General features: G+C 38.7%; 1 protein-coding gene across 1 annotated transcript; it reads left to right on the plus strand.

Annotated features, from left to right (window-relative positions):
* Nucleotides 1-2,360: 2,360 nt before the first annotated feature.
* LOC131723075 (tripartite motif-containing protein 16-like) lies at nt 2,361-8,055 on the plus strand. The gene is made up of 2 exons (XM_059016410.1): nt 2,361-2,400; nt 6,457-8,055. The coding sequence occupies exons 1-2, from the start codon at nt 2,361-2,363 to the stop codon at nt 6,987-6,989; spliced, it is 573 nt and encodes a 190-aa protein (XP_058872393.1). The 3' UTR covers nt 6,990-8,055.
* The last annotated feature ends 4,430 nt before the right edge of the window (nt 8,056-12,485 follow it).

Raw genomic sequence — 12,485 nt, forward strand, 5'->3', positions numbered from 1 at the left:
TGGCCAGATAGTAACCAGATAACCAGATTACTGTATCATAGTTATTGACATTGTAACATTGTTATCACCAAACACGGCAATGGATACTTTTCCAGTCTCGTGTGTCCTAAAATCTCATCTAATCTGTCATAATAGCGGAATGTGTTGAGATCATTTCCGCTTCTTTTATTGTGGTCTTTGATTTTTTCCCTACATTGGAGCGCATTCCTACTCACACCCATAGAAAGTAGAACTTGACTTATTTTTTGAAACACTTTTTGACTTCGAAAAGATCCTTGAAGCTGCCTTTGAATGACCCGATCTCCCCAAACAGTAATCAGTGATAACAGCTTACAGGTAAGCTATTATTTTGTTTTCTCTAACCTTAATTTGCAACTGACACTGGCTTTCATAGAGATTGTTGCTAAGACCCGGGATTCCATGATTAGTGATGTATTTTCTGCTCAGCCTGAATTAATTCGGGCCAGCCTGCAGAGTGAAATGGTAACAAAGAACTCGGGTATGCGCCCGAATTGGAGGCCAACTCGTGTTTTACCAAAACACGGAAACTCAGCATTGGGGGGGGGGGGGCAATTAGGGTGTGTACTTGAGTTGGCGTGGCCATGGAAACAAGGTTTTAGTTAGCACTCCTATAATTAAAGCCACATTTGGAATGAAGACCAAGCAATCCTTAAGAGAGCTCTTCTTACCCAGAATGTCACTGTAGCGGTTGGGTGTGATGTCACTGTTTCTGAATTTCACCCCCCTGCAGTTTGAGGTGGGTATTGACCACCCAGAGGGGCGTGGTCAGAAGCACATTGACCACTCCTGAGAAAACAGCAAGAACATAGAGATAGGCTAGCCAGGGAACCTCGGTCTCTCAACACATAAGAACATAAGAAAGTTTACAGACGAGAAGAGGCCATTTAGCCCATCTTGTTCGTTATTATTATTATTATTATTATTTATTTCTTAGCAGACGCCCTTATCCAGGGCGACTTACAATTGTTACAAGATATCACATTATACATTATTTCACATTATACAGATAACACATTATTTTACATACAATTACCCATTTATACAGTTGTGTTTTTACTGGAGCAATCTAGGTAAAGTACCTTGCTCATGGGTACAACAGCAGTGTCCCCCACTGGGGATTGAACCCACAACCCTCCGGTCAAGAGTCCAGAGCCTTAACCACTACTCCACACTGCAGCCTGTAGCTTATTGATCCCAGAATCTCATCAAGCAGCTTCTTGAAGGATCCCAGGGTGTCAGCTTCAACAACATTACTGGGGAGTTGGTTCCAGACCCTCCCAATACTCAGTGTAAAAAAGTGCCTCCTATTTTCTGTTCTGAATGCCCCGTTATCTAATCTCCATTTGTGACCCCTGGTCCTTGTTTCTTTTTTCAATGGTAAACTAGACTAGCTTGATGAATTCATGTACATTGTAAAACTTTTTTTTTTTTAAATGGACACAGTAATGTGTTACATTAGGGAATAAACACAACCACTCTGGCTACTATAATAAACTGGAAGTGATTTTTATTCCGTTCATGCTGAACCTGCAGCTGTCTGCATTGGCAGACTTTGCAGTGTGACTCAGAAGCTTCCAAAATGTCCTGTGCTTTCCTCTGCAGGCGAAGCATCACACTGATGCTGTTATCTGTATGGAAATGGATATGCTAGCAATGAAGTCAGTATTCATCCTGATCTTTCCAATGCTCATGCATACTTACAATTCAACACACAAGAGTTTTGCAGCAATGACACTTAAAATACAGATTACCACAAAATCCAAAGAATATAAAAACACTGCTGACATTTTTGACATGCGGTAAAGTTTTAATGACACGTCTGTAAAGTATATTTGTGCAGCTTATAGCAAATGCACTGTAATGACGAAATAAACAAGCTTCAGTGAACTCCCGTTTGATCAGCTTCAGCGCATTCCTGTTCTATTTGTTATTTTTGATGTGCCTTTTTTATAAGCACTACACACCGGGGATTCACTTAAACTGAAAGAACTGAAGAAACTACAGTAAAAGAAAACTTCGGCAATGAGATCGGGGTGGCGATCTGAAAGATGTTCCAATAAATTGATGGTGTTTCCTCCCTTATTTTTCACTTCTTTAAAACGCTTTTGACATTTTGGCTGTCCGCCTTCAAACAAGCCATTGTCATTCGCTATTACTGCTGCAGTAATTTAAATTTCCCCAGAACAAGCGGAAATGAGTAAGCTTAGTTCATACTGTTTTTAAAGCACACAATTACAAAGTTTTGTTTTAAAAGCTAAAAAAAGAACAGATAAATGCTTTTGTTTTATAAGATAAAATCTACTGAAGCCTGCAATGATTGGTTTTGTAAACTTCTTATCATGTCCCAAATTGAAGCCTTTGAGTTCATCCAAGCTCAAGGTATTTTTTTTTTTTAAATGTAGTCTTATTATTGTTGATGTTGCCTTGTAATGCATGTTTTATTCATCAATACTAACTATTGTGCAGTAACACAGGGCAGTACAGTGGCTACAGTTTTGTTGAATGGCTTTCAGCCCCCCCACATTAAAAATTGTTCCAGTGCCACTGGGGCAGTGGGGTCGCAAAGTCATTTTTATTGGTGAAAAAGTACTGTGAAGTGTGAGAACCGCTGCTACAGAGAGTGTCTGTTGCCTGGTTTAAAAAGTTCTCCTGACAGGCCATGTCTTTTTCAGATGAGACTCGAGTTCATTCGACTACAAACAGAATTTATATTAGATTTACAAATAATTCTCTCAAATGGAAGTTTTGGAAATTATCTTTCTAAAGCAAAAAGGAAATAATTTCAAAAATGTAAATAATCAGATTTTGAAGTCCTGTTTTTTTCTTTTTAGTTCTATTTTTTTTTTTCTTTAACCAAACATGGGAAGCGCTACGCTTGAGTTAATACTTAATGGATTGTCCACAAGTAGAGCTAACATGCTGTGATGGGAAAAGCAGTGTTAGTAAAATGTCATTGTCAACTGTCTTCTGTTTTAAGTCAACACACTATTGCTGTATATGAACACATATTATCAATCAATCTGAATTTCTAAAGAAATGTTGATGCTGAAATTGTAATAGAAATGCTCTTTCAGTATGTGTGTGACTTGTACTTTCTTGCAGAATACTTGCAGTGTGTGAGTCCAGGAACATGTCTACTACAGATTTGCTGAACTAGTCACAACATGTAAAAGTCTCTGCCTATGTAACTTTCTTGATCTCCATTTTTCCCTTGGCAGTGGAAGATGTTATTGAAGCGCTTGTTTTCTGAGTGTCGCTGGCTTTTTGGTGTTTTTGTGATCTCTCGTGATTACCACAAACATTGTCATTCTTTATCCCACATCCCACCGTTCAAATCAGTCCTGCATAGTTTACAGAAAGCATTTTTCTTTTTCCAGCATTGCTTAGGGTTGTGGCAGGGCAAATCCCTGCCTGTAAAAAATGTGTTGGTGGCTGGCAGGGATTGGTTTGATTTTGTCCCTGCCAGATAATTTGGGGTGTGTGGCTGTGTTTGCACAGCCAGCGGTGTAATTATTTGATTTAATTTGATGGGTGTCACCTGCCTGTAATTAGCAGGCAGGTATAACAGGAACCAAAGGTTTGTACTGGGCAGTCGGTGTAAGGTACTGTGTAAACGTACGTGTATTCAAAGTGACTTTGTGACTGGTAAACGGCTTAGCCGTCCAGTGAGAATTGTTTTTCTTTTCCTTAAACAAAGTATAGTTTAGCACTCCTTGTGGGAGTTTTGTTGTATTTACTTTTGTGTTTTGTGCAATGAAAATGTGCAACCGTGTTAAACTTTCAATTTCTGTGTCTGTGTCTGCTTAAGGGGCAAACGAACGTGAGTAAGCAAAATCCTTCACATATATAATATTTTATTTATTTATTTATTTATTACCAGGGCTTATCCAGCCAATCTGATTGAGATCAGTCAATTGAATGGGACGTTATCAAGCAATAATCATCCCATAGGAATGGGACAGTAGGTACCTACTAGCCTCCTAACCCCTAAATCTACCCCCTACCCCTAAACCTAATGTTTACAACTAACCTAATCTCTACCCCTAAATCTAATCTCAACCCCTAAACCTAACTGTGTTACTGTTAAAGTCATTTTTAGTATTATTTCAACATTGCTTTTTTGCACCCTCTAGCAGCTACTACATCCGGATCTACTCTACCTGTTGGGAGGCTACTGGCCCATTCCTATGGGATGATTTTTGCTTGATAGTGTCCCATTGATCCCATTAGTGTCCCAGATCGGGTGGCTTATCGCATGTGCAGTTATTGTAGATGCGTTCCACAGGACCTCCCTAAACAATGCTAGGTACCGACGGAAATTACCTTTTGCAGTAACCTTCTGCAGAAATTAAAGGTTTGCAGACATAAAGGTGTTTAACACTAGAGTTTTGAACAAAATATGGGAGAAAATCTGTAACAAAATCTGGGAGGAGAGTCCTGGCAAATAAGGGAGAGTTGACAGGTCTGCATTAATGTGTATTGTTGCTAAAATTAACAAATGGCGCCCCTGTCTAAAACAAAGTATCAACACATATACTATACAAATAAAATCAGTGAACATTATTGCAAAACAAAGCACTGTAATACAGTCTTTGACCATTTACAAAATACAATTCCACAAAGCTCCCGTGCGTTCTCAGTCTATGCCACAGTAATCAATTCTTTTTTTTTGCACCATGCGTGTTAATCAGACAGGTTAACCCGAGACACAAACAACAACAAAAAAGTGATCACAAACACAAACTGGCTTTGGAGGGCGACAGAACAATCTTGTTTCATCTTTTTAACAGAACAGTAATTATATGAATCCCTTGCTTTCTTGTATTTAACATGGTTACACTGGGCAGTTACATGACTGCATGTAAAAAGCTAAACTGAATTCACAAACGCTCCGTCTTTTCTTTTTATCTGAATTTAGTGTTTTAGACCCATAATAAAACGTGCATTGATCAGTGCATTAAGCCAATGATTGTTTTAGTGTATGTTTCGGGATTCCGAGGCTGTCATTCCATGTCTAGTTCATATGTTAGACTTCCTACTATTTAGACTGAGGGGTCAGTTCATGGGTTTTAAAGATATCATCTGTCACTCAGTTCTGTCTTTTGATTTTAATGGGTATTCCTTTTTTGTCATTAGTTTTAGTACGTCCCCTGAATAATGTATTAAGAGCTAGAACAAAGATGACTATGTGTTCATTAATGTGAGCATTGGTATCTCTGGGCTTGAAATGGCTCTCCATAAGTGTAACACCTTATTCTTATGCTACTAACAACCAAATGAGCAAGATGGTCCGAATGGCCTCCTCTCATTTGTAAACTTCTTCTTCTTCTTCTTCTCACATAACAATTAAAATAGTTAAATATTATTTTGTTTAATTTTTCAAAATATATTTAGAAATAGTAAGTTAGTAAGTAAGTATTTTTTAAACTATAATAATGTCCCAATGTGGCTCTCAGTGATGCAGCTTTATGACTGTTTCAGCTCACATTCAGCAGTTTCCTCAGGCTGTGTGATTAACATATAATCTAAACATTGAAAATGCAGAAAGGGTTTAAACGGTTGTATTATTGGCTGATCGCCCCAAAACACCAAAAATAATTTGAAACAAGGAGCATGGAGGAGACAGCTGGGAGCAGACAATCACTGCTGTATGTTTGATGCACAAGGGTGTCCTAATATGGGCACCATACTGTTGGGCAAAGATATGTGATGGAGAGGAAGGAACACAAGACTCCAGTGCAGTGGCAGACGTGTTCACATTGACTTTGGCTGCTGCACCGATACAGAAGGAATACATATTCATTGTAATCGTGAACATCTTGAAGTACGGATTTTTACATCCTGAAATGCAGTGAATAAGTCTTGTTGCTTTACAGATTGCTGTTGGATTCTTGTGTGTGTTTTGTATTAATTCACATGTTTCAATTCTATTTTTCTACCCAGTGAATGAAGGTGCAGTTTACAGTCTGAAGGCTCCAGAGTCAAGAAACAGAGTTGAGGTTTTACCATGTAAGTCTGTTTTCACTGAAACATTTGATTGAAAGATGTGTCACTCCATTGTGAGAAGAGCTAACAGTATTCAGGGATACCAAGATATTTAGGGAGAGAAAGGTCTGAGTGGGTAAAATGGCAACAAAAACCCACCCCCAGTCATTCTGCATGTATTCATCTATTCCAATACTTGTTGAAGGGGAGTGTATAATATTTTACAATGAATAGCATCATTACATAATCTTAATACTCCCTGCTGTACATTTGTACCTCAATGTCTTATCAGTTTAGGCTGTATGTCAGAAACAGCCATTATAAAAATAACCTGCTGTAATATGTATGTATCAGTCTGTCTTTCTGTACATTCATACCTAGTGGAGATTTTCTCAGTGATTTTACTTTTCTAACCAACTCTCCACTAACCGTCCTCTTCTCTTAAATCAGAGTTTTGTCAGCTCACACTGGACCCCAACACAGCACATAGAAAGCTCTCTCTGTCTGACGGGAACAGAAAGGTGACACGGAAGGTAGAGACACAGCCATATCCTGCTCACCCAGAGAGATTTGACACCTATTCTCAAGTGCTTTGCAGAGAGGGTTTGTCTGGGACTCGCTGTTACTGGGAGGTTGAGTGGAGTGGGATTGGGGCTTTTATAGGAGTCACATATAAAGGAATCAGCAGGCAAGGAGGGGGTGGTTCCTGTATCCTTGGATACAAAGATAAGTCCTGGAGTTTGTTCTGCTCTGGTTCCGGTTACTCTGCCTGGCACAATAACAATCACACGGCAATAACTGCCCCCCGCTACCCCAAAATAGGAGTGTATCTGGATTTTAATGCCGGCACTCTGTCATTTTATGGTGTCTCTGACACAGTGACCCTCCTGCACAGATTCCAAACCACATTCACTGAGCCGCTCTATCCTGGATTTAGGATTAATGATTATGATTCCCCTGTAACAGTCTGCCAGCTGAACTAAACTGTTTTGTGTTTTAAGAAAACCTTTGTATTGAACTCTCTGCCTGTCCTCTCCACTCCTCGGGTGAAGGGAATGTTCAATCTGACACAACTTTGTATGAAAGTTAGGGGGTAAAACGGCACCACCTACAGAGCGAAATAAGGTGAATTATTTGTTTTTACACGTTGAGCCGAGGCAGCCTCATTTTTACTGTTTAATCTGTCAGGTTAGTGTTTTTATAATTATAAACACACAAAATTGGACAGGTCTTTCAGCATAAAATGTTCAATATGTCCGAAGTATTTATTGATTACAAATACATAAATAGCACCAAGTGGCAGACTTAGTTGGCATCTCTGCACAGTGCTAGAATTCCCACAGAAATTACTGATAAGTGTCTCTTAAGGTGATTGTAGCTCACTAAATAATTCCAGAATGTGTACCTATATTGCACTTCCATTGGCTACATAGGTCTCAAATATGCAGTTTTGAAAAACATGAATGGCAAGATTCTCAGATAGCCATGTTCTTGTTTCGAATTGGATTGTGTCTGTCAAATGGATATTATAGTATCTAGATGAACTATTTGGGGATTAAGGTGCAGCTGGCACATCTATAAACCCTGGGGCTTCATACATACCTTTGTACAGGGAACCAATAGGTAAAATATGCCTTTTCCTTATGTTATTATTATTTTTTAGTGCATCTATTTAGATGCATTGATTATTGATCATCTGTCCTTAAATTTCCAGAGCTTCGATTACATATTGGTGAATCAATGCATATTATCGTGTCTGTGATCTGACAGGAGACTGATAGTAATGGATTTGTTGTTTCTAATCACAGCAAGTTTCTGGTTTCTGTTCTCTATTAGATGTCGCTGTTTCCTCTGTTTTCTTTGTATCCACATTCAGGAGTCTTTGAAATGATTATAGATTGGTGGATGACCACAGGAATTAAAAGGGGAGGTGTGGGGTGGAAAATAAAATTCAACTGTTATTATAGCATAAAAAATATGACAATGTGTTAAATATAGATTGATAACTTGATTAATCAATACTAGAATTTTTTATTCATCAGTTCTGGTTTCAAGTTATATTTTGCTTGATGAAATAAAATAAATAAATAACTCAAGTCGTTCAGGAGTGTTTTGTATACTGTTTGGTCCTGTGACTCTGTATCCATTGAACTTTATCTTCATTAGCTTGTTTTTCTCTGCTTGTTTGTTTCAGATCAAATCTGGATTCCAAGGGTCTGTGTGTGTATGCAATTGTGAATATGTATGTATGTATCTATGTATTGTGATATAGCACCTTTCCTGTTTGCTGCTATAAAGCTGTATGGGGTTGTAGTGTAGGGGTACCAGATACGAGACCAAGCAAAGGATATATTTTAACGCAGCTGCATGTGTTTTTTTTAATATATACAGGAGTCAGACTTTCTCTATCCAGACTTGTTTGATACACTCCCAGTTGTTTCCTTCTCCACTGCTGCTGGACCATGCAGCTTACTCCCAGCACACACAGAGAAAAAGAGCTAGGTGTTTATTAGTTGCAGCTGAAGTTCTACTCCAATCAGGCAAGTCCTGATTGCATTCTGCGGGTCTACAAACCATTACCATATATAGAACCACCAAGTTGCAAAGCATACAACATGGTTTACTTAGATTTCCAGAAAGCTTTTGACAAAGTCCTGCATAAAAGATTAATTCTCAAACTGAACGCAGTAGGGATTCAAGGAAATGCATGCACATGAATTAGGGCGTGGTTAACATGTAGAAAACAGAAAGTACTGATTAGAGGAGAAACCTCAAAATGAAGCGAGGGAACCAGTGGTGTACCACAGGGATCAGTATTAGGTCCTCTGCTATTCCTAATCTACATTAATGATTTAGATTCTGGTATAGTAAGCAAACTCGTTAAATTTGCAGATGACACAAAAATAGGAGGAGTGGCAAACACTGTTGCAGCAGCAAAGGTCATTCAAAATTAGCATTCAGAACTGGGCAGACACATGGCAAATGACATTTAATAGAGAAAAGTGTAAAGTATTTCATGCAGGCAATACAAATGTGCATTATAAATATCATATGGGAGATACTGAAATTGAAGAACGGAACTATGAAAAAGACCTAGGAGTTTATGTTGACTCAGAAATGTCTTCATCTTGACAATGTGGGGAAGCTATAAAAAAAAGGCCAACAAGATGCTCGGATATATTGTGAGAAGGGTTGAATTTAAATCAAGGGAAGTAATGTTAAAACTCTACAATGCATTAGTAAGACCTCTCCTAGAATATTGTGTTCAGTTCTGATCACCTCGTTACAAAAAGGATATTGCTGCTCTAGAAAGAGTACAAAGAAGAGCAACCAGAATTATCCTGGGTTTAAAAGGCATGTCGTATGCAGACAGGCTAAAAGAATTGAATCTATACAGTCTTGAACAAAGAAGACTACGCGGTGATCTGATTCAAACATTCAAAATCCTCAAAAGTATAGACAATGTCGACCCAGGGGACTTTTTTGACCTGAAAAAAGAAACAAGGACCAGGGGTCACAAATGGAGATTAGATAAATAATAAATAATAATAAATAATTTATTTCTTAGCAGACGCCCTTATCCAGGGCGACTTACAAGATATCACATTATTTTTACATACAATTACCCATTTATACAGTTGGGTTTTTACTGGAGCAATCTAGGTAAAGTACCTTGCTCAAGGGTACAGCAGCAGTGTCCCCACCGGGGATTGAACCCATGACCCTCTGGTCAAGAGTCCAGAGCCCTAACCACTACTCCACTCTGCTGATAAAGGGGCATTCAGAACAGAAAATAGGAGGCACTTTTTTACACAGAGAATTGTGATGGTCTGGAACCAGCTCCCCAGTAATGTTGTTGAAGCTGACACCCTGGGATCCTTCAAGAAGCTGCTTGATGAGATTCTGGGATCAATAAGCTACTAACAACCAAATGAGCAAGATGGACTGAATGGCCTCCTCTCGTTTGTAAACTTTCTTATGTTCTTATGCAGAACAGTGACCCCTATTGGCCAGCCCAGTGGTACTACTACATTTACTACCAACAGGGTTTAAGAGTGTCTGGTGGAATAAGGCCCTATACAGCCGTAGTCTAATATATCTGCCCTCAACCACCCTGTTACAGTATGTATGTATTTATAGCTATTGCTAGAAGTTTTTCATCACCTACAATTTTAGAATTAAGACATAAAAAAATGAAAATAATTTAGATATTTTATTTAACAACATGTTATCAAAAGTCTACCACATGCCATAATAATAGTACAGTATTTCATGTTAGATTTTGAAGTGTCACACTTTTCAATTGTCAGTTTTTTGTTAAGTACCTGTGGCAGTGTGCCCCGCCCATGTGTGTGTTTTGTGTTATGTGTTGGCGTGTGGTGTGTTAATGTTGGTGTATAGGTTTTGGTGCACAAGATATAAATGGGTCTGTGTAGCACAAGTGATTTAAAATATATTTGTAGTTAGGCACGGGGATGCATTATCACTTCACATGCAGATGGGCAGCAGTGTGGAGTAGTGGTTAGGCCTCCGGACTCTTGACCAGAGGGTTGTGGGTTCAATCCCACATGAGGGACACTGCTGCTGTACCCTTGAGCAAGGTACTTTACCTAGATTGTTCCAGTAAAAACCCAACTGTATAAATGGGTAATTGTATGTAAAAATAATGTGATATCTTGTAACAATTGTAAGTCGCCCTGGATAAGGGCATCTGCTAAGAAATAAAAGTGTGTGAGCACAGGATTGCACAAATTAGTTCACATGCAGGGATTCAAGAGAATAATTAATTAGTAATTGAATCCTGGCACAACAGTATATATAGATGCACGTTTTACTCGCTCAGGGTTGTGTGTTCAGGGAGAAAGAACAGGAGAGTGAGGAGGTAAAAACAATAATAATAATAAGTAACGAGTGCTAGAAGCACCAGCACCGTACTTGTTTTGTGTTTAGTGTTCGTGCCCTGTTTGTTAGTGTCTGTTCGTTTTGTTTGTCTATTTATTTTGGCCTCAAGTGTCGTGTTCTGTTTTGTTCAAGCTTTTATTTTCTGTGTGTTATTAAACTCACTGAGTGCCGCAGCGCCTCAGTTTCACCTGCTAGTACTGCCTGTCTGTGTGTTTCTTTCTGGCCTGATGTCACCCCTACAGACAGCCTGTTCACAGTACCGTATATGGAAAAACTATAAAGCAGTAAGTAATTCAGTATCTTAACATTATTCAGAAGGTTTCATTCGACTTTATGAAGAAAAATATGTATGTATGCAAGTATGTTCAAGCAGTTCCAGGGAACTGGTATCAGGGAACTGTATTTTGGCTTGCAATCCATCATAATAAAGCACACATGCCAATATTTATAATCCAGGCAGAGAGTCAGTGCTCATGCTCCGCAGTGCTGTGCTCCTTGGTAGTGCACTGTAATCCTGCAGGTGCTCGGTCACAACAGCTCTCGTTCTCTCTATCTGCAAAATCAAAAACAAAGCACAGCGCTTCAGCATGTTAGTGTATCAAGGTAAGGGGCTGTACTCGCATAGCTGCATCCCCTTTGTACTGCTAAACTCCTCCCTGTGATCAGTGGTTTGATTTTGCATTGCATTTTGTAGAATTCTTATTACCATGAAATATATTGCATTGCTTTGAAATGCTAATATTGAATCTACATGTATAGCATTCTATGTTAAATTGGGATAAAGGCAGGAGAAAATGTTTTCAAATCATTTGGCCAGCACTTGTCATATCTTTTCCCCTTTCTCTTAGTATTGTATTAACATCACTGCACTGCTCCTCGATTGGACTCTTATAAACTGGAGAGAAGAGCCACAGAATTCACTGGACGGGATTCTGCTCTAGTGGCTGAAACACAGTGACAATATTTTAATAAGAAGGGGCTTGTATAAAGAGAGCTTTATATTTCATGGAATTCAGAAACACATGTAAGTTTTGTTTCTTGAAACCCATCCCTGTCTCTATATCGTTTCAACAGAAACAGCAGAAGCACATATTGTGATTCCAGCCCAGGATCACACTTCATGGTGAATCGAGGGTATTGACACAACTATTCCAATGGCTGGAGTTCCATCCTTCTTATATTCCTGTACAGAACTAGACACTCTAACACAGCAGTCAAACACTTTGTTAATACTGTGATAAAATAGGAGAAATGGACAGTCTAAACATGGAAACAAGCTTGTTCTTGTTTTTCCACTTGTTCTCCTTGTTGAAGAAGAAAACTCCCCACCCCCCCAAAAACAATTGAGAACTGAAGTGGGGGCATTTCTGTCCATTTTACCCACTCAGATCCCTCGCTTTCTAAATATATTGGTGCATCTGAAAAGATAATAGCACCGTCTTCAAATACAAGCTAAAGATTGGCAGACTGTCAAAATAAATACATACATTAATTTAAATTGAAACTATAATGTTGTATTTAAGTTTTAATATAAGAACTGTTGTCTAGGCTGATTGTCTGGAAATTAACTCTGAAGT

This window comes from Acipenser ruthenus, chromosome 53 (genome assembly GCF_902713425.1).
Source record: "Acipenser ruthenus chromosome 53, fAciRut3.2 maternal haplotype, whole genome shotgun sequence".
NCBI lineage: Eukaryota > Metazoa > Chordata > Actinopteri > Acipenseriformes > Acipenseridae > Acipenser > Acipenser ruthenus.

What these genes read in the sequence shown, in the direction of transcription:
- LOC131723075 (XM_059016410.1), top strand. Translation starts at nt 2,361, where the DNA reads ATGTCCCAAATTGAAGCCTTTGAGTTCATCCAAGCTCAAG. An exon ending in TGAGTTCATCCAAGCTCAAG is followed by an intron (nt 2,401 to 6,456) that starts GTATTTTTTTTT and finishes CTCTTAAATCAG; the next exon opens with AGTTTTGTCAGCTCACACTG.